A 22,246-nucleotide genomic window follows, 5' to 3' on the forward strand; every position below is an offset into this window, starting at 1 on the left:
ACGTCCTTGTAGATGACTTACAATGACTCTTTGATTGATGACGTTTTTTCAAAGTGTCATAGTAAGTTTTTAATGACGTTTTTCAAATGTCATTAAAGCTATTTTCTGTAGTAGTGCCGGACATTTCTATGAACTTGTGGAAATGTATAGAAATCTAAAACCGAGTAACATTAAATTACCGAAAAGTCTGAAATGAATGGTGTCCAGGTATTCCAAAGTCATCAAACGTCTCCGTCTTACAAGTCTCCAAGTCCACTCAAAGTACATTTCTGAGACTTTGTTTGCCTAAGCAACAAGGACTTCAATGATTAGACCAAACTACTACTAGTTTGTAAATTTATTTTAGTAATTGAAGGTGGAACCACTGAGATATTTATTGGGAAACAATTGTGTGTTTATTTACTACTTATTAAAAGCTCCGTGGATTTTCATCGATTCACCTACTTTCTTTGTTCCCACTGTATTAATAAATGCAAATGAGCTCATAAACCGGAATAATTCTATTTCTTTCCATCCACACTCCAGGATTCGAGAAAAACTCCAAGACAAGTAGTGAACAAGCTTTTCTCATTGATCTTAGCTTTCGGCGGTCAACTTTGGTGTAAAAATGGAAGTGGTCTTTTGAATCGAGGGAATTTGATGGACCATGTAACGTAAGGTCATGTTGTGTATATAAGTATGATTAGGCAAACTATCAAACTCCAGTAAAAAGTGCAATAAACTTTTGGAAAACTCTCCCAACGAGTAACTTGTTTTTTTCTTTTATTTTGGTTAAAAGTTGTTCTTTTCACTACGGAATAGCACTGAAACTAGTCATAAATCTAAGCCAGGATAAGGTTGATTATGCCATCAGCAGAAAAAAGAAAAAGAAGCTTTTTAAGGGTGAATATCGTCAAAGAAGGAAGAAGCAGAGGACAATGAGAGCAAACTTTCATAACACCATAGCACTGAAACACATCAGCCTGATACTCCAGATCTACAAATTACATGCAGAGACTCACTTAAATACAGGAGAACGAAATACCTCATGTTATCGAATCGGTCAACACTCGCACCTTATACGCAGAGCATAAAGAATGGCTGATTGGGCAATTTATAAACCATGGCAGATGGCAATACTTCTGCCCAGACCTCCTTCGAGGTATCACCACTTCTTCATTCTACTACTGCTGCTATTCCTGTGTGGATTCAGCTGCTTATGCTTTTCCTCCAATAGAATCAGATTTTGCTTGTGAAGCTGCCATTGCTACAACTTCGCCAGGAGGTGGGTGGTCAAATCTGCAGGTTGCACCATACTTGCATGTGCCGGTTTTAAGGTAATACACACGGATAACGGCACCCTGTAAAACAGTTCCACCCTTGTTAAATGGTTTTACATGTATAGGATAGATAATGCCTAGATGGAAATATAAAATAAGATTTCAACAGAAAGAATAGATAAGGTTAAATGCAACAGAAAATGCAGTCACTTCTCATTGGGGAAAAAAGGTCTTCCAATCACTACTGCAATCAGTATATTCATAGTTATCATAGCTTCACAATATAAATGGCAATCTCAAACTACTAAAGACTTAGCGTAATTCAATCATTCTTATGAAGAATAGCTATGCTTTTCAAGCTTTTTGGAATATAATGGTACCCTGCTTAAAACAAGGACAGGTGAACCCTACTGATAAAACGACTTGGGATAGTCCCAACATAGAATAGCTCCACCATTCGTACCTCTCTCCTAGGTAGTCCAGCCAGCGTTAGCTTCACATTTTCTTGTTGAGATGGCTTTGTTGTTGACAACGCCACTGCTGGCCTATCAATCGGGTGATGGAATCTGCATTGCGCACCATACTTACATTCCCCAGTCTTCATATAGTACTATAACATGAAAAAACCACAATACATAAACATGAGAGCAATCGTCATTAAGTTCTCAACAATTCAGAAATATGAATAAGCAGTCAAACAGAATCACTTCTGGCCAAATGTCTACCATCAGAGTAACAAATGTGGATAGATAAAGAAACACTACATGTGCTGACACTTTCATGAATAATATGATGAGAACTCAAAAGTGCTGCAACTGTTTAAACATGTTGAAACTTAAATTCATTATACTCTCTTAAGGATCACTTTCATAGTAAACGTATAAAACAACTCAGATCTGGAAGGCCAATCATATACAACTGGAATCAAATCCATTTAACAAAAGAAGTTGCTTACTTCACACTCAGCCTGTCCAAACCTCTGAGGATAAACAGTAGGACTCGCTCCCAACTGCAACGTGCATATAATAACATGAATCAATATTATATATGTTGAAGGAGAGGGGGGGGGGGGGGGGGGGGGGTGGTTAGAGAGAGACCTAACAGTTGTTCAATTCAGTTGATGATACAAAACAAAAAGGCCTTAATGTGAAACATATAATACTATAGAACATATTTACCGTTGGTTGTGCCAAAGTTTGATTAGTGAAGGCAGCTGGATTAGCAACTCCCATGTTAAAACCTGCAACTGAAGGCGCTGAAAGAGGATAGCTGATTGCAGCAACAGGTGGATTGATATCTGCACAAAAACTTGGCAATGAAATTCTGATGCACGCTATTTGTTAAACACATGAAAACGAACTCTAGAATATAGAGCAGCATAATCTTAATTATCTACCATATCTATCAGGGTGATTGTACTGGCAAGTGGCCCCATACTTGCAGCTGATTTAAGAGAACAAACGCCATTATGAGTTTTTGGTCGTCTATAGTAATCATAATCAAACAACAAAATAAGACACAACTGACCTTCCAGTTTTCAGGTAGAATGGACAATCAGCTTCACCCTGGTAGAAGCAACAGACCGGTCTTATAAGTAAAATAAAATTATCATAAAGCTGATAACACAATTTTGAAGAGGCTCAATCCTATCTTATAAGTACATATCGGTCGTACAGGAAGCTCTTGAGAACACCACAAATATCGATCCACCCACCGGATCGGCGTTAACAAAGGTTCAGCTACCGCCGAACTTTCAAACGTTAACATTGGCGCCGTCTGTGGGAAGCCGACACACAAAGGCTTCGTCACCTACCATGAGCTAAGTCTGCTTAGCGGAACTCAAAGAAATTCTTCCCTCCTTCTTTGAGCCATTTCAAATTCATTGGTCACCCGTTTCTGTTTAGTCATTCTGGAGTCTTCATTGGTTCCCAGTGAGTTTATGTTTGAATTTATGCTTCTTGGCGGTAACTTTTGCCAAAGCATGATCAACATCACTCCAGCGGTACAACCAGAGCAAAATTTGCATCTTAAAGGGCTGGTCAAGGTTGGTCAACGCTGGAGATGGCTGGTCAACGCTGGCAAAATGTTAGTCACACTTAGTCAACGCTGGAAATGAAAAAAGTCACCGCTGGCCAAAAAAAAAAAAAAAAAATCGCTGCCTAAACCTCTGGACACCCTGCTTCTTCGCTGCTCTCCTCTCCGCCAGTCAACACCGCTAGGCTCTCCTCTGCCCAACTCGCTGCACTGCCGCGCGCCAGTCTCTCCTCCGCCCAACTCGCTGGCAACCTCTGCTCCACTCCGACAACCGGTAGCAAGCCTCCCTAGCACTACTGCTGACCCAAGCAAAATCCCCGCTGAACTGTGCACCGCCGAGCATCCACCGCTGACCACAGTTCCGTTCGTCGGCCAACTTCCTCCACTCCGCTAGGCACCGCCACCAAGCTCTACTGCTACCGCCAGTAGGCCATCCTCCACCGGAAACGGATCGCTAGCCAACCTCCGACGGAAAATCTTCCGCCACATTGTACACCGCCAATCTTTGGTGCACCATCTGCAGAGCAGTCCACCGGCCATCTCCCGCTAGCAAATCCCAGCGGCAAACTTCGCCGGCCAAACTCAACTACCGCTGACCAGAGCTCCATCAACGAGCTCCGCTAGCTGAGCTCTGCCGAGCACAACCGCTAGCTCCAGCAAAGATTACCACTCACACCATCACTGGTCACCGCTAGCGGACGTACCACCAGCAATCAACCGCTGGGCAAAGCCCCGCTCCCGCTGACAAGACGTCTCCTTCGTTGAGCATCAAAACGTCCACTGGCCGGCAAAGCCCCGCTGAACCTTCACCCTTCACTGCAGAGGCGTTACTGAGATCCTCCGCCAGACTTCAACACCGTCTTTTATTCCGCTGACCCACCATCGTCGGAAAAGCCCCGCTGAACTCCAAACCTCAGTTGAGAACCTTCACTCGCTGGCAAAGCTCCGCTGAACAGAGTCTCCGCTGACTCCGACTCATCCGCTGTGCTTCTCCGCTGATGAACCTCTGCTGAGCTAGCACCACCGCTGGATGGCATTAATTCTCATGGAGGAACTTCAATCTTCCAGTTTCTTCTCTCTGCGCACAAATACAATTCCCGCCATCGCCGGCATCGTTCGTCTCTGGACTCACAAGAACTTCAACAGTAGCCATCAATTACCGCTAATCAACCGTGCATTAGCGTCGTACATGCAAGGCCAGCCACAAGATAAGTCTTCTTATCCCTTCCTTTGATACGCACGTGCTCATGCAGAAGCATCACTAACCATTTAATGCCACACATAAATTATGGGCTTCTGTACAATGCACGTGTCCTCACTCACTTCAATTGCAGTATATTCATTGATCTGCACATGCTTCGCATTTATGCGGCAACATAATCATACTTGTTATGGTATTATGGTATAACTTGACACACCTGTCTACCCGTGCACACATTTATGCCTTGTGCAATCACATTAATTGTGCCACATGCCGATATATAATTCCTCAATTACCTATGTATGATTGACTGATTGAGGCATACATGTAGCTTCTCTGTGAAGCATTATTAATTGACCGCGCTGAACTCAATCACACAAACACTAGCTTGTCATGATTTCATTTATTTGCTTGTTGAAACTTCAAAGCATTGAAATTAAGCTTGCGCACTTGTGCGGCCTTCTTGGTTTATATGCTACCGAATGAGCATTCACTCATCTCTAAGTACATTTCATGTACACGTATTTTTATATTTTTGATTTTGCTTAATAATCAAAACAAGCATCTCACATGCTCGTGAAACTCAAGCATTTCGTGTCAATTAGTACCATACATATATGTTGGATAACATAATTCAAACATGTATACATGATCAAAGATGATAATTATTTCCTTTTTCTTATGTTTGTTGAAGGAGACATAATCACCGATCACCTCTCCAAAATAGTGAAATCATCACCCTTCTACTATTGCGCTCCGCCAAATCAATGGAGCGTCATGCTTGGACAACTCCAGCGTGATTTGAGTATTTGCGGTGATTCCAACTCCAACCTGCTCCAAATCAACATAAGATAAGTAACTATGTCTTATCTCTTACGCTCTTGCAAATAGAGCCTTTGCCATGACTATACATGTCTCCATGACCCTTAAGCATGCCTACAAAATGTTATTAGCAACTTTACTACAAGTACATGCTACACACATACATGCTTAAATTCAATTACTTGTGACATGCATCTAGAAGCTTGTGACACTTACGACTTAATTAAACATGCTCGGATAAACGACTTGTTCGGGTTACGACTCACTTGGGTATCGAGTATGGCCACGACTTGCGCTTGGGCCACGCCTCGCATGCTCGCACAACGCCTACACACTCAACTACACCCAACTTGCTCGAACAACCCAACTTGCTCGATCATGTCCAACATGCTTTACTTAAGCCCCAAGTTCACAAACGCTTCATACGATGTCACCGGGACCACTCCCACAAATTTATATGGACACCCATTACATTTGCCACTATCTATTGTGCGTGTTATATGGCCATAAGATCCACATATACAACTACCAATATTTTACATGTTTATACACATTAATGGAATATTGAGTTCTTCTACCATTTGTTGTTCGCAACAAAACGAATTCTTTTCGCATTCCATTAATACGAGCGGTAACCAATACAACAAGCATTCTACATATGCGCGTTTTTGTCTCATTGTGTAGGCTAAAAGAGTCCCTTCTTGATTACGGAGTTCGGAGACTTGTAGGGGCTAGGCGCCTCTCGGACATTGTTTATGCTTGATGACTTCATGATTATAACTCCCCAACCAAGAAGCTTCTCTTACTCGGGGACTTCGGGGACTTGTAGATACCTCTACTAGCAAGGCTAGTTTGCTACCTCACCAAGCATAAACAACACCCTCATGGGATCCAACCGCTACTTGCATCTTGTAGCCCTATGTTCAAGCTACGCTACGGTATCCGGAAGTCGCAAATCCGTCGCCGGGAAGCCACCTTCCCGGCCTTGCCAAGTTGCCTCCACAATATGCTTCTTTAGACTAGAATAGTAACTTTGAGTCCCACATCTAAGAAAATGTAAATGAGGGGGCTTCCTTCACCTATAAAAGGAATGCCTCCTCCCACTTAAACACGATCCCATTACATCTTTTGTAATCCTCTTGGGTCGCAAGGCTCAACACACTAGTGTAACATTCAAGTGGACGTAGTTTCCCGCTAAGGCGGGAGACGAACCACTATACATCTCGTGTCACTCTCTCTCTCTCTCTAAAGCTAACTAGAGATCCCTCGGATCACTAACGTTAACAGTAATAGTGCTGGAGTGAATGAAACAAGAGGCTTCACAGCAACTTCACTGCCCTCCGTCTTAAGATCTGTCTCAGTTTCGCCAGATTTATTCTCTTGAGTGGCTGATGGTATCATGTCTTTTGGGTGATTAAATTTGCAGGTTGCACCATACTTGCATTGCCCAGTTTTCAAGTAGAACTGTTTAAACATATTTTTGGGAGTATAACCAAGTCAACAAAACTAGATAGATAATGCACATTACAAAAGTAGGAGATAGATATCTCACTGCACATGCAGGTTCAGAAGGCCTCTCGGAGTCTCGGGTAAGGCATAAACATCACCATTTTCTGAAGCACACTGAAACCAGAGTACAGTATCATATCATTATAACTACAGTGAATAAGTCCAGATCATAATTAAATCTTGGCATCCTAATCTCATTTGCACTTACCGCAGTAGCCAGTTTGTCCTTTGGATGATTAAACTTGCATCTAAGACCAAACTTGCATCTTTGAGTTTTTAGAAAGTACTACAACATATACAATGGAAGGGTGTATGTGAGCCGTGCAAGTGCTTAAACGTAGGCCTGGCATTTAAACCCGTAACCCGCAAACCCGCACTATACCCGCACGCTAAAAACCCGCACAAACCCGCCCGTTTATTAATCCGGGTTAAAAAAAGCCCGCACTCAAAAAACCCGCAAATTAACGGGTTTTGCGGGCTAAACCCATTGGAACCCGTTAACTAAAAACCTTCCCAAAAACCCATTTCCCATTACCCATACGAATTCCCTTTTTTTTTTTTTTTTTTTTTTTTTCAACCAAGGCATTTTTATAATTTTTCTTATTCCCCATGAGGATCCGACAGTTGGATCTTCGTATAATTGTGAAAAGACTATTCAAAAGGAGATCCGTGAGGATTCGACCGTTGGATCGTCGTATAATTTTGTGAGGATGATTCTAAAGGCGATCTGGGACGATCCAACCGTTGGATCTTCGTATAATTGTGCAAAGATGATTCAAAAGGCGCTCCATGAGGATCCGACCGTTGGATCGTCATATAATTTTGTGAGGATGATTCTAAGGGCGATCCGGGACGATCCAACCGTTGGATCTTCGTACAATTTTGAGAGGATGAATCTAAGGGCAATCCGTGAAGATCTGACCGTTGGATCATAGTATAAATCGGTAAAGATGATCATCTAGATGATCCGTGAGGATCTGACCGTTGGATCATCGTATAAATCGGTAAAGATGATCATCTAGGTGATCCGTGAGGATCTGACCGTTGGATCATCGTATAAATCGGTAAAGATGATCCTCTAGATGATTCGACCGTTGGATCATCGTATAAATCGGTAAAGATAATCCTCTTGGTGATCTGTGAGGGTCCGACCGTTGGATCGTTGTATAATTGTGATTTGTGAATTATTTTTTTGTCAAAAAAGGAAAGGAAAAAAAATCCAAAAAGACAGAAAATAAAAAATTTCAAAATAGAAAACAAAAAAAGTTCATATAGAGAAAATGGCAAATGAAGGGGATATATATGTCTTAATTGGTTTTAATTGCTTTGATAAAAAGTTAAAAAAAAAAAAATTAAAAAGTTTACGGGTTTTGACGGGTTCCAACGGAAAACCCGCAAACCCGTTGGGTTTGGCCCGCAAAACCCGTTAGCTTAACGGGTTCTTACCGGGTCGGCCCGTTAAAAACCCGACCCGTTAAGAACCCGCACCGTACCCGCACGTTGCCAGGCCTACTTAAACGCATCATATCGGCAAAAAATAAATAAACTGAAATGCTACTCACTGGACAATCTGGCGCTCCAGGTCTCTCAGGAAGGGACTCACTTGGAGCAACAAGTGGAACCTAAATGAACATGAGATCAATTTATGTGTTTTAACAATATAACAATTTGTTTCTTTTTGCCACCTTTAATAAGCAAATTGAAAATAGCGCACACAGAACAAAAACAGCTGCAAACAATTTTCTAAGCTGAACAGATTGCCAACGAAGATAATACAATAGGCAGAAAACAAACACTAAGTAAGGCATCTGAATAACTTGCCAGAAAATTGGAATAAAAAATTATAAATTTGAGCTATTTACCAGTACAGAGGACTCGTATAATCATGTATGTACGTAGATTACATCAGATGGAAGCCCTACTTAACATGGAATAAGCCTATATGTTTAGGCAAATGAATCATAATCTTACAATGGCAGGCAACGTACGCTTAATGAAGAAACTATGCTTAACCTCTTGTTATTACACAATGGATAGTAATCAAATTGAAGACCTTTTTACATTATGTCGGCGAAGCAAAGGAATATGCCTACAAAGAAGTTAGGCTTTGGGCAAAACAAAAACAAAGATGATTGACTTACTAACTGGCTTTACTCCACAATCATTATCAACAACTAGCAAATTGCTAATGGAGCTTCCAATACTCAATGCATTGCCACAGCGTTCACATGACCAATAAGGCAATAACCAACTCATACATGACAAACACAGAAAGCTACAAGCACCTTCTTCACTTGTCTACCAGTACAACCCTACAAGCAATCTGACCAGTTGATCTTTAGCTTCAAGTTAGCTCCACAGCATCTTGAAGATACACACAGGACCACCTCCAAATTACCAAACCCTTCAAAGAATTTTGATGCAGAATGGTATTTCAGACAAACCACCCAAGAGGAATCTCAAAACTCAGACCTAGTGAATATGCATACAAACCCAAAGCCAAAGAATCTAGGGTGGGTGCATCAAACTTTAGATAATATTCTTATGTTACTTGAGGGATCTATGCAACGAGACATTCTACCAGATTTTCAATATTCAAGACCTATAGGGCTCTTTGCTTAAGCAATGATCACGAGTGAACATCCATCAATTCATTCCATCAAAAATGTCCTTAAATATGCTTCAGACAGAGCTGTGAATCTAAGCACTTGGGATTACATGATTGGCTATAATATCTTTCACCATTGTAGGTTTGATTGACTGAAAAATCTTCCTTCATGATAAAGGCAACCATTCCAAATATCTTCAACGTGCTTCAAGATGGGATATGATCCCAATGCCAATCATGGCGGACAAAGACTCAAGAGTCAAGATACAACTTGTAGGGTGTTCTGAAACAAATTAGCCAACAAAATGTTAGACCAGACATTCCTCTTCCAATTCAGCAGTTCATGAGAGATCGATTAATAGTATTTAGTAGGCTCCTGTATAACTAGACTTGAAAAAGAAACTGAGATGACACTAGATTTTAAATTGATCTCTTTTTTTTTTCTTTTTTTTGAAAAATAGAATAAACTGAAAACAAAATATGTAAGTTATATCCGGGTAAGATGAATGAGTGAATGACCTACAATGGAAAATCAAGAAGGGTACCTAAATTCCCAACACGACTTTTTGCAGCCTCACTAGCCACATAACCAAACTTTTTACAGAAAATGTAGCAGGTATAGAAACTATAGAACAGATATGGCAGAAAAATCTAAAAGTATAGAATAAACTATAATTCATACTACATAACTGTAGATATTATAGGAGACTAGAAACATGAATAAGTCTTTAAAAAAGCATCTTTTCGCACCTTCAAAGAATTAAACAGCTTATAGGATATGATCAATCCATTCATAAGCTTAGAGAAATTATACAGAATTATTAAATTATTTTGCTAAAACTACTTTATAATTATTTATATATAATATGGTAAAAGTCATAAAACTATAAGTATATCAGCATAAGATATAATAATAAGCAGTCACCTCTTTCCAATCTGGGATTCCACCATCAGGAACCCAAATACGATGGTCAAACTTGCAGCCCTCTCCAAATTTACAGGTTCTTGTTTGCATATAGTGGGCACAATCTGTCTCTCCTGGCCTCTGTGGATAAATAGGCAAGCTTGTATTCTCGAATCTAGGTCGTTTTGCTAAAGGATTTGTTGAATACCAAGCTTCCATTTGCCCAATCGGATTATGGGCACCCAAAAGAGCCTGATGGTAGAGTGCTACAGTACATAGTAGACAAGTATATACAAGAAAATCAGAGGAAAAACGTATATGTTACCATATAGTATATATGTCTTAAAAAGTAATTTGGGGTAAGAACGTACCACATACTAAAAACACAAAGATAGATTCTTTTATCTTCTTCTGTAGTAATATCTATTGCGCTAAATGCATATACAAAAGCTGCTAGCTTTACATAGTTAGTACACATATAAACTCTTGTACGCAGAGTAGGCATTTACTAATTAGAGGTAACAAACTAAATCCGTTATGCTATTGTTAAACAGTCCCACTTTTAATCTTTACAGTTTACATCCGTAGTGCGATGACTGACTACAAGTAACACCAAGATCATAAACTACCACCTCAGATATTACCGATGAAAAGCAAAAATGCTTACTCATACTTGGTAATAAGCAAACTATAAACACACACTAGAAGGCCAGAAGCATACACAAAAGCTACTAGCTTTACATAGCTATTAGACATAAACATTTGTACTCGGCGGCCGAAGCTTATATTAATTAGTGAAATGACCGACTAGAAGCTACATTTGATCATAATCCCACTTCATACATACCTAAATTAGCAACTCATAAACATACTCGCATCCATTTACACTAGAAAATTCGAAAACTTTAGCAATGATCTTCGATCAAATTCACCCAAAGATTCAAACTTTTCAATCACCAAACAGAGAGTTACAGTAGAGTGAGAGCTCACCAACCTTCAGAGGTGCGTTTGAAGCCGGGCGGGCCGGGTTCGGCATCCGGGGCGGGCCAGGATGACATCATATACGACGTCGCTCTGGCGGCGTCGGAGTAAGGGCCGAGGCCGTTGGTGCCGGCGAGGTACATGGAGGAAGTGGAGAGAGGGTCCGACACGGAAAGGTAGCGGTGGGCCAAATCATTTTTTATTATCGTTTCTTCTTCTTCTTATTTGTTTTATTTTCTTGAGTCATACTTTTGGTACTTTCCATTTTAAACGGGGTTATCTGATTTGCTATGGAGGATCCGCCGCCATGCTACTGGTTCAGTGTTCGATCTCCATAATGCCACGCAACGATTTTTTTAACTTATATTCATCAAAAGCCAAATTTTGATTTACCAATATTTTATGGTGCGGACTCGGGACCACACTTATAGTAAAATTTGGCAACAATTTCACATGATGTCATAGGCCTCATCAAAAAGCCCGCGGATCAAGTGGGCCGATGGAGGCCCGCCGGCCCGGAGGGTCAAAAGTCCGGCCCGGCCGGTCAAAAAACCTGCAAAAGCCCGCTTCGGTGGGCCGATGGAGGCCCGCCAAAAAGCCCTCAAAAACCGGGCCCCGCTCATAGGCCCGTCCCGCCAAAAGCCCGCTAGGCCCGGCCCGTAAAAACCCGCTAAGCCCGGCCCATAAAAGCCCGTAAACTATTATATATTATATATATATATATATATATATATATCTATCTATATATGTATGCTGATGTGCTCATATTTTCTTATATTTCTATGCCTCTTTCTCTTGGAGTCTTGGTATATATGTTTAGTTCTCCTTATTTATGGTTCATTTACGTTAGTTTAGTGTCTTTGTAGGTGTGTTTCAAAGAAAGAAGAAAATAAGCTAAGCTGAGCTAACTAACACAAAAAACTGTTGTGCAGAACACCTAATTTCGCTGAATTACTACGAACTGCTCGGCTGGAATTAGGAGATGTACTCTATATGCACGGAAAGCCCTATGTGTCTAGTTTCTGAGAAAATTTATGGTTTGCAATTCGGACTTTTCTAGAAGGAGTTATGGCAATTTAAGTAAAGGCAGTTCAGCTTGGACGGGAATCTGCAACATCTTTTACAAGTTCATGTCTAGCGAAAATGTTCACCTGATCAGTTGCTGATTAAGAAAATAATGCTCAACTACCCTTAGATGTAAATCCAAGGGCAGAGAGAATTATTATTAAGTTGAGGTGTTTTGTTTTCCACCATTAGATGTAAATCTAAGGGTTGTTGAGCATAAATTTTTTGGTCAGCAACTGACCAGGTGAACACCACTGCAACTTCGCAAAATTACTGGAAACTGCTCGGATGGAATTAGAAGTTGTACCCTATATGCACGGAAAGCCCCATGTGTCTAGTTTCTGAGGAATTTTACGGTTTGCGATTCCGACTTTTCTAGAAGAAGTTTTGGCAATTTAAGTGAAGGCAGTTCAGCTTGGACGGGAATCTGCAACATCTTTTACAAGTTCATGTCTAGAAGGCCCAACACATATATTTGGAAATCTTCAGTATGCCGCGTCATCATTATTGAAGATTCAGGACTTTTAGACATGTTTATATATATATATATATATATATATATATATATATATATATATATATATATATATACAGGAAGGATCACAGGCGGACGTCCGTGAAATGAGTAAAATGCGGATGGTCAGGTATCAACGGTTGGATTTTGTTTGACAAATCCAACGCACGACAATAAAACCCAATGTAAATTTCATTTCCTTTTAAATATTCGAAACTCAGATGCGGATCGAGAACAATGGCTCGACAAATTTGTCATCACCATTTGCAAACCCATAATCTGTTTCGCTCTTCATCTATGAGAAGGAAGTAGCAAACAAGAAGCCAATGAAAATTGAAAACAAAATGGTTCCACAACAACGACTAATAAAAATCCAAAGCAAAATTGAAGCAACCCATAACAATCAAGAAGAAGCAAAGGAGGGGATGGACTTCGTTTCATGCTGGAAAGAGAAATTCCAGGTGAGATTCAATTACAAACACACAAATAATTGAATTTGTAGCTCAAGATAAGAACGTTGGCCTGGACTTGACTAAATTCAGTAAATTGGATCAATTAGTCAATAGCTGCAGAACCCACTTTCTTATTCTCCCAGAAAAAAGTAGATCGAGATGAAAACCCACTTTCTTATTCTCCCAGAAACAATTGATCATTGAAGAAAGTAGAACCAGATGATAATGGAATATCAAATTGGGCTACTGATATGAATTGGAGTCTTGGACTTTTAAGAAACTAGTACTTGATTGCTCATGGTGCTCTTGTGTAGTGTTGAGCATTAGAGGTATGCAGCGATGGAGATTTTGAAGAGATACCCAGAAGATGTTGTACATGATGTTGTTATTGGCAAAGATGATGAACAGCAGGCCACCCAAAGGGGGAATGGAAGATGGGTATCAACACTAGAACTGCTATCGGGATGTATTATATAATGAGACCCTGCCCGTTTCAAGATATATTCTTTCTAGTTAATATGATTCTGTTTCTGGATTTAGAGGTTGAAGAGACGGGGGAGAATAAGGATCAAGAGCAAGTTTACATCTTCATAAAACCAGAATAGAGTTAGAGACAGAGGAGCAGATGTGGGTGGGACCCGCGTGAAAATTAGGTTGATTGGCTGGCCGACGCGTGTCGGTCCTCATTTTTCCTCCTTCACGGACGCCCTCTTCAGATCTTTCCTGTATATATATATGTATGTATGTATGTATGTATGTATGTATGTATGTATGTGTTATATATGTGTGTGTGTGTGTGTGTGTGTATCTTTGTGTGAGTGTGAATTTGTTGTAATTTGGCTTATGGTGAAATTGGAAGTTCTCATACTTCTATATAGAATATGTGCATATATATTCTACATGTCATGAATACGGTTGACCGATTCGATCGGATTCGAAAATATGGTGAAATTAGCTAAATTTTTTACCACACTCATAATTTATTATAATAATCTCATCCAACGGTCGGTTTTTCCATTTTATTTGAATTGATAGAGGTTTCCCTTTGGAGTGTATGATATATAAATATAGGTTTATAAGAGTAACTAAGTTTAACCTAGTTGATCGAATTCGAAACGAGACTCAAATTGGCTGGATTTTCTACAACCACCATAAAACATTACAATCTCTCCATCGAGCGGTTGGTTTCTCCAAATTCATTTTCCACTTCATGGTTGATTTAGAATGGACCTCAACAATTTAAATGCAATGTATAAGTCATACAACTTTAGGAGGCAAATTGGTACAGACCAACGTATTTGTAATTAAAATTGAAATTTTTATCTTATGTCCACGCACATCCATTGATGAAACATTTACATACTTGATGTGAAAAAATAAGCACGTTTCGCGGTCGTCATGTCATCGGTCAACCAAGAAGACATATAAGTGACAACGGTTGACTAATTCGATCGGATTCGAAAATATGGTGAAATTGGCTAAATTTTTTACCACACTCATAATTTATTGTAATAATCACATCCACCGGTCGGTTTTTTCATTTTATTTGAATTTATAGAGGTTGCTCTTTGGAGTGTATGATATATAAAAATAGGTTTATAAGAGTAACTAAGTTTGACCTAGTTGATCGAATTCGAAACGAGAACTAAATTGGCTGGATTTTTTACAACCACCATAAAACATTACAATCTCTCTATGGAGCGGTTGGTTTCTCCAAATTCATCTTCCACTTCATGGTTGATTTAGAATGGACCTCAACAATTGTAATGCAATGTATAAGTCATACAACTTTAGGAGGCAAATTTGTACAGGCCAACGTATTTGTAATTAAAATTGAAATTTTTATCTTATGTCCACGCACATCCATTGATGGAGCATTTACACACTTGATGTGAAAAAATAAGCACGTTTCGCGGTCATCACGCCATCGGTCAACCAAGAAGACATATAAGTGACAACGGTTGACCAATTCGATCGGATTCGAAAATATGGTGAAATTGGCTAAATTTTTTACCACACTCATAATTTATTGTAATAATCACATCCACTGGTCAGTTTTTTCATTTTATTTGAATTTATAGAGGTTGCTCTTTGGAGTGTATGATATATAAAAATAGGTTTATAAGAGTAACTAAGTTTGACCTAGTTGATCGAATTCGAAACGAGAACTAAATTGGCTGGATTTTTTACAACCACCATAAAACATTACAATCTCTCCATCGAGCGGTTGGTTTCTCCAAATTCATCTTCCACTTCATGGTTGCTTTAGAATGGACCTCAACAATTTAAATGCAATGTATAAGTCATACAATTTTAGGAGGCAAATTAGTATAGGCCAACGTATTTGTAATTAAAAATTAAAATTTTTATCTTATGTCCACACACATCCATCAATGAAATATTTACAAACGTGATGTAAAAAAATAAGCAAGTTTTGCGGTCATCACGCCATCAGTCAACCAAGAAAACATGCAAGTGACTACGGTTGACTAATCCGATCGGGTTCGAAACTATGGTGAAATTGACTAAATTTTTAACCACACGTATAATTTATTGTAATAATCACATCTAACGGTCGGTTTTCGTATTTTCTTTGAATTGCTAGAGGTTGCTCTTTGGAGTGTATGATATATAAATATAGATTTATAAAAAATTAGTGTCTTTAAAAATTTATTTATAAATAAATTAGTGTCTATATATAAATATAGTTTTTTTTTGGTACAATATAGATTTGTTCCGTTTGGTTGTATTTGATCATTATCCAATGAATTTTCAAAGCTTGATTAAAAAAAAATATTAGTGTCTTTAAATATTTATTTATAAATAAAGCCCGCAAGGCCCGCTATATATGGACGGGCTTGGATCCTTTTACGTATTTTTTTTTTTGTCTTGATCAGGAGATGGTTAATATTTGCTAAACCTATTTGTTTGTCTTTTGTTTGCCTTGGGTGGAATGTGAGACAAACCATACTAATCAATTCTTTATTATTGGTAAATGATACGTTAACTAACAGTTTGTTGGACCATAAAAATTTCCTAAAAACACATTTGATACGTTAATTTTTGAGATTGGTGAGGTGAAGATAAAAATTGAATTTCACCTAATACCAAAAAAAAAAAAATGGTGAGTTGTGCCATGTTACTTGTTAATAAAACTAACATTGTCAAAGTCAAATATCTGAATCTCACTGACTTGTGCACTGGGGTTGTGTGAGGATAAAAATTGTCGTTTCATGTATACAAATGAAAACATAAGGAAGGCTACCAAACACCTCACAAAAAAAAAAGCTTTAAAAAAAAAAAGTATGGAACTCAATCACGCAGGATGATTTTTCACTCCTTATAAAATAAAGAAATTCAATATTGCATTTCTTCTATTTTTAGAAAATGAGCATAAGCCAGTGTGGATAACCCCCGAGTCTCTCTCTCTCTCCCTCCCCCTCTCCTCTCCATTGTAAGCCAATTTATCCATTCTGCAATACTATCGAATGGGACGATTCGCTAAATTTAGATCATACTGCAAGATACTACCATCAAATAGTCAATAGCCTTTGAGTTTCAATTCAAACTGCAATTAATTTCCCGTTAATCTAGTATAGAAAGAGAGTTTATTCCAATTAAAAAAACAAAATTGTAGAAAGAGAGTAATGAATATCGTCCAAGATGTTGAGACCAGTACTTTGTTACTTTGTCTTTTAATATTTCAGGTAAAGAACAATTATAAGCCCAAGTTTCCAAGGCCTCGTACTTCAAAAGAAGAAGAAGAAGAAGAAAAACAAATAAAATTCTACTGCCTAAGTGAATGCTTTATTCCTGGGAATCCTGGTTTGTTTGTCTCATGCAAATGGTCAGTTTGGATTTATGTTTTTAGTTTGGGGCAACAACAATTTGATGGATTGAATTCAAACGAGTTGTATTCGAACTCATGAACTGATAAGGTACTTAAAGAACGTGCCAGGAGACCAACTAGATCGATCTGAGGAAAATAATGTGTAAAAATGATAGTTTGGCGTGAAAATATTGAAAGAGAGGTTTAAATATTAAATTTGGAGATTTGAATAAGGAAAAAAAAAATGAAGAGACAAAAAAAATAGGAAGAACAAAAGATAAAGAAAATTGAAACAACTTTTGTCAACGAGGGAAAAATGCATAATGGCTTCAAGGAATTGGGAATGATTCAAGCATAACGTTAACGTGGATCAACTGCGTAAGATTAAATACTGAAATCAGTTGATATTCCAAGTCCTTTAGAAGTTTCAAATGCATCGAACGTGGATACACACTTTCAGCGAGGTATTATTCATTATCAAAGTTGCTTGAATAATTTGACACATGATACATGCTTAATATGGCTTACAACGATAAAGAGAATACAAAAACATGAAGACACCAACAAACCCAACTATACTGGTCATCATCTTCACCACCTCCACAAACAGCTCCAAAGGGCAGTCACATGGAGACCGCCTGAACCAAAAGAGAAACAACGTACCGAGTCTAGAAAGCCACAAATGCCCCATATTGACCACCTTCAGTGCATTTTATTCTTTAATTTTCATTTCCAATCAAGTCTTCTTTTGCCAAGAGCCACACTCAATGCAATTGCTAATGCTGCCCTCTCCTTTAATTGACCACCTTCAGTGCATTTTATTCTTTAAGTTCTTAAAGCTAAGCAAAGAAGGATTAATCTTTACCCCCCCCCCCCCCCCCCCCCCAAAGAAGTCTCCCAGTAGAAGCCTTCATCATAATTCAGGTTCGGAGGTCCATCTTTGCAATGTGACCTGTATGGTTGTTGCACGAAATCCCTTTCCATCGGCAGCAATCCTGACCCACCCAAGAAGAAAGCCTACCAGAAGGATCAGTAACATCTTCTTTGAAGGTGAGAAGCGCTCGTCTCTCTTCAGTGAAGGTAATACACACAGATAACAGTAACCTGTAAAAAAGTTTCACCCTTGTTAATGGCATGGTCTTACATGTATAGGATAGATGATGCCTATATGGAAATTGTTGAGATTATAGATCCCACATGGGAAAAATGGGACCTTGCCTATGGGTTTATAAGGATTTGGGCCACTTCATCCATTGCCAATTGGTTTTGGATGTGAACCCCAGATTACTTTATTATGGTATCAGAGCGGGTTACCCACGTGTGCATGTCAAACGGCCACACAGGCTCCACGTCACCCAAGTGGTCTACGTGTATGGCTTGAAAATTCGCCACACGTGCGGGGGCGTGTTGAGAATGTATACATCCCACATGGGAAAAATGGGACCTTGCCTATGAGTTTATAAGGATTTGGGCCACTCCATCCATTGCCAATTAGTTTTGGATGTGAACCTCAGATTACTTTATCATGGTATCAGAACAGGTTACCCACGTGTGCATGCCTAACGGCCACACAGGCTCCACGTCACCCAAAAGTTGTCGACATGCATGGCTTGAAAATTCGCCACACGTGCGGGGGCGTGTTAGATTATAGATCCCACATAGGAAAAATGGGACCTTGCCTATGAGTTTATAAGGATTTGGGCCACTCCATCCATTGCCAATTGGTTTTGGATATGAACCTCAGATTACTTTATCAGAAATATAAAATAAGATTTCAACATTCAGAAGAGATATCATTAAATGCTACAGAAAATGCAGTCACTTCTCACTGGAAATAAAGGTCTTAACATTTCCATTTTTACCAATCACTAATGTGCAAACAGTATATTCATAGTTATCATAGTTTCACAAGATAAGTGGTAATCTGAAACTACTAATGCAAGGACTTGGAATAATTGACTCATTCTTAGGAAGAATAGCCATATGCTTTTCAAGCTTTTTGGAATATAATGGTACCCTGCTTAAAACAAGGACAGGTGAACCCTACTGATAAAAAGATCGACTTGGGATAGTCCCAACAGAGAATAGCTCCACCATCTGTACCTCTCTCCTAAGTAGTCCAGCAAGCATTAGCTTCACATTTTTTTTGTTGAGATGGCTTTGTTGTTGACAATGCCACTACTGGCCTATCAATTGGGTGATGGAATCTGCATTGTGCACCAAACTTACATTCTCCAGTCTTAATATAATACTACAAAATGAAAAAAACCACAAGACATAAACATGAGAGCAATCATCATCAGGTTCTTAATGATTCAAAAATATGAACAAGTGATCAAACAAAATCATTTCTGGCCAAATGTCTACCAGTAGAGTAACAAATGTGGATAGATAAAGCAACACTTCATGTGCTGACAGTTTCATGAATAATATGAAGAGAACTAAAAAGTGTTGCAACTGTTTAAACATGTTGAAACTCAAATTCAGTACTCTCTCTTAGGATCACTTTCATAGTAAATCATATAAAACAACTCAGATCTGGAAGGCCAATCATATACAACTGGAATCAAATTCATTTAACAAAAGAAGTTGCTTACTTCACACTTAGCCTGTCCAAAGCGCTGAGGATTAACCAGTACAGAAGACTCATACAATCATGTATGTATGTAGATTAACCATCAGATGGTAGCCCTGCTTAACATAGAATAAGCCTATAATTTCAGGCAAATGAATCATAATCATGCAATGCCATGGAATGTAGGCTTAATAAAGAAACTCTAGTAAACTCTTGTGATCACACTAGAGATAGTAATCAAATTGAAGCCCTTTTTACATTATGTAGGCGAAGCAAAGGAATATGCCTACAAAGAAGTTAGACTTTGGGCAAAACAAAAACAAAGACGATTGACTTAATAACTGGCTCGACTCCACAATCATTATCAACAACTAATGAATTGCCAATGGAGCTTCCAATCCTCAATGCATTGCCACAGCCTTGACATGACCAATAAGGCAATAACCAACTCATACATGACAAACACATAAAGGTACAAGCACCTTCTCCACTTGCCTACCAGTACAACCCTACAAGCAATCTGGCCAGTTGATCTTTAGCTTCAAGGTAGCTCCACAGCATCTTGAAGATACACGCAGGACCACATCCAAATCACATAAATGCCCTTCAATGAGTTTTGATGCAGAATTGTATTTCAGACAGGCGATCCAAGAGGAATCTCAAAACTCAGACCTAGTGAATATGCTTGCAAACCCAAAGCCAAAGAATCTAGGGTGGGTGCATCAAACTTTAGATAATATTCTTATGTTACTTGAGCGATCTATGCAACGAGACATTCTACCAGATTTTCAATATTCAAGACCTATAGGGCTCTTTGCTTAAGCAATGATCACGTGTGAACATCCATCAATTCATTCCATCAAAAATGTCCTTAAATATGCTTCAGACAGAGCTGTGAATCTAAGCACTTGGGATTACATGATTGGCTATAATATCTTTCACCATTCTAGGTTTGAGATCTTTGACTGAAAAATCTTCCTTCATGATAAAGGTAACTCTTCCAAATATCTTCAACGTACTTCAAGATGGGATATGATCCCAATGCTAATCATGGCGGACAAAGACTCAAGATACAACTTAATTGTATGGTGTTTTGAAACAAATTAGCCAACAAAATTTTAGACCCAACATTCCTCTTCCAATTCAGCAGTTCATGAGAGACTGATTAACAGTAATCAGTATGTTCCCGTATAACTAGACTTAAAAAAGAAACTGAGATGACAGTGGACAAAATATATAACTTATATCCCTTAATAACCCACAGGGTAAGATGAATGTGTGAATGACCTACAATGGAAAATTAAGAAGAATACATTGGACTTTTTGGTTTTTTGCAGCCTCACTAGCCACATGTACCAGACTTGCTACACAAAATGTAGCAGGTATAGAAACTATAAAACAGATATGGCAGAAAAATCTAAAAGTAAAGAATAAACTATAATTCATACTACATAACTGTAGATATTATAGGAGACTAGAAACATAATCGAATAAGTCTAAAAAAAGTATCTATCCGCACCTTCAAAGAATTAAACAGCTTATAGGATATGATCGATCCATATTCATAAGCTTAGAGAAATTATACAGAATTATTAAATTATTTTGCTAAAACTACTTTATAGTTATTTATTTATAAAATGGTAAAAGTCATAAAACTATAAGTATATCGGCATAAGATATAATAATAAGCAGTCACCTCTTTCCAATCTGGGATTCCACCATCAGGAACCCAAATAGGATGGTCAAACTTGCAGCCCCTCACCAAATTTACAGGTTCTTGTTTGCATATAGTGGGCACAATCTTTCTCTCCTGGCTCCTGGCCACTGTGGATAAATAGGCAATATTCTCGAACCTAGGTCGCTTTGCTAAAGGATTCGTCGAACCAAGCTTCCATTTGCCCAATCGGATTATGGGCACCCAAAAGAGCCTGATGGTAGAGTGCTATAGTATGTAGTAGGCAAGTATATACAAGAAAACCAGATGAAACGTATATGTTACCATACAGTATATATCTTCAAAAGTAATTTGGGGTAAGAATGAACACATACTAAAAACACAAAGATAGATTCTTTTCCTCCTTCTGTAATAGTATATATTGCACTAAATGCATATACAAAAGCTACTAGCTCTACATAGTTAATACACATATAAACTCTTGTACGCTGGGCACGCATTTACTAATTAGAGATAACAAACCAAACCTGTTATGCTATTGTTAAACAGTCCCACTTTTACTCTTCACGGTTTACATCCACTTGAGAATAAGAATGTATTTGAGAGAATGATGAGATAATTTTATTCTTCTCACAAGGAGGTATTTATATACTAAGGTTACATATACTAACTAGGTAAGTGCTAATTACATTAAAGGGATAATTACATTCCTAATTGCATACAATAAGTACATTCCTAATAGAATACGAATATTCTAAATAGGATACATTGACTCACGCTAACACTCCCCCTCAAGTTGGAGCATACAAGTCACGGAT

General features: G+C 38.6%; 2 protein-coding genes across 2 annotated transcripts in view; both read right to left on the bottom strand.

Moving 5' to 3' along the window:
• The window catches only part of LOC112203295 (receptor-like protein EIX2), a 72,121-nt gene extending 50,121 nt beyond the window's left edge, over window positions 1-22,000 (bottom strand). Inside the window, exon 1 of the mRNA XM_040506491.1 lies at window positions 21,450-22,000. The gene's annotated coding sequence lies outside the window, so the exon portion shown is untranslated. The remainder of the gene's footprint in view (window positions 1-21,449) is intronic.
• On the bottom strand, window positions 723-11,476 carry LOC112203298 (zinc finger CCCH domain-containing protein 37). The gene is made up of 14 exons (XM_040505742.1): window positions 11,332-11,476; window positions 10,359-10,603; window positions 8,388-8,447; window positions 7,034-7,111; window positions 6,874-6,939; window positions 6,596-6,780; window positions 4,174-4,319; window positions 2,925-2,941; window positions 2,787-2,824; window positions 2,656-2,702; window positions 2,435-2,556; window positions 2,215-2,265; window positions 1,723-1,869; window positions 723-1,340 (listed from the first exon to the last, which is right to left on the bottom strand). Exons 1-14 carry the CDS (start codon window positions 11,459-11,461, stop codon window positions 1,197-1,199), a joined length of 1,476 nt encoding a protein of 491 aa, XP_040361676.1. The 5' UTR covers window positions 11,462-11,476; the 3' UTR covers window positions 723-1,196.
• Window positions 22,001-22,246: the final 246 nt, after the last annotated feature.

Source organism: Rosa chinensis, chromosome 5 (genome assembly GCF_002994745.2).
Source record: "Rosa chinensis cultivar Old Blush chromosome 5, RchiOBHm-V2, whole genome shotgun sequence".
NCBI classification, from domain to species: Eukaryota; Viridiplantae; Streptophyta; class Magnoliopsida; order Rosales; family Rosaceae; genus Rosa; species Rosa chinensis.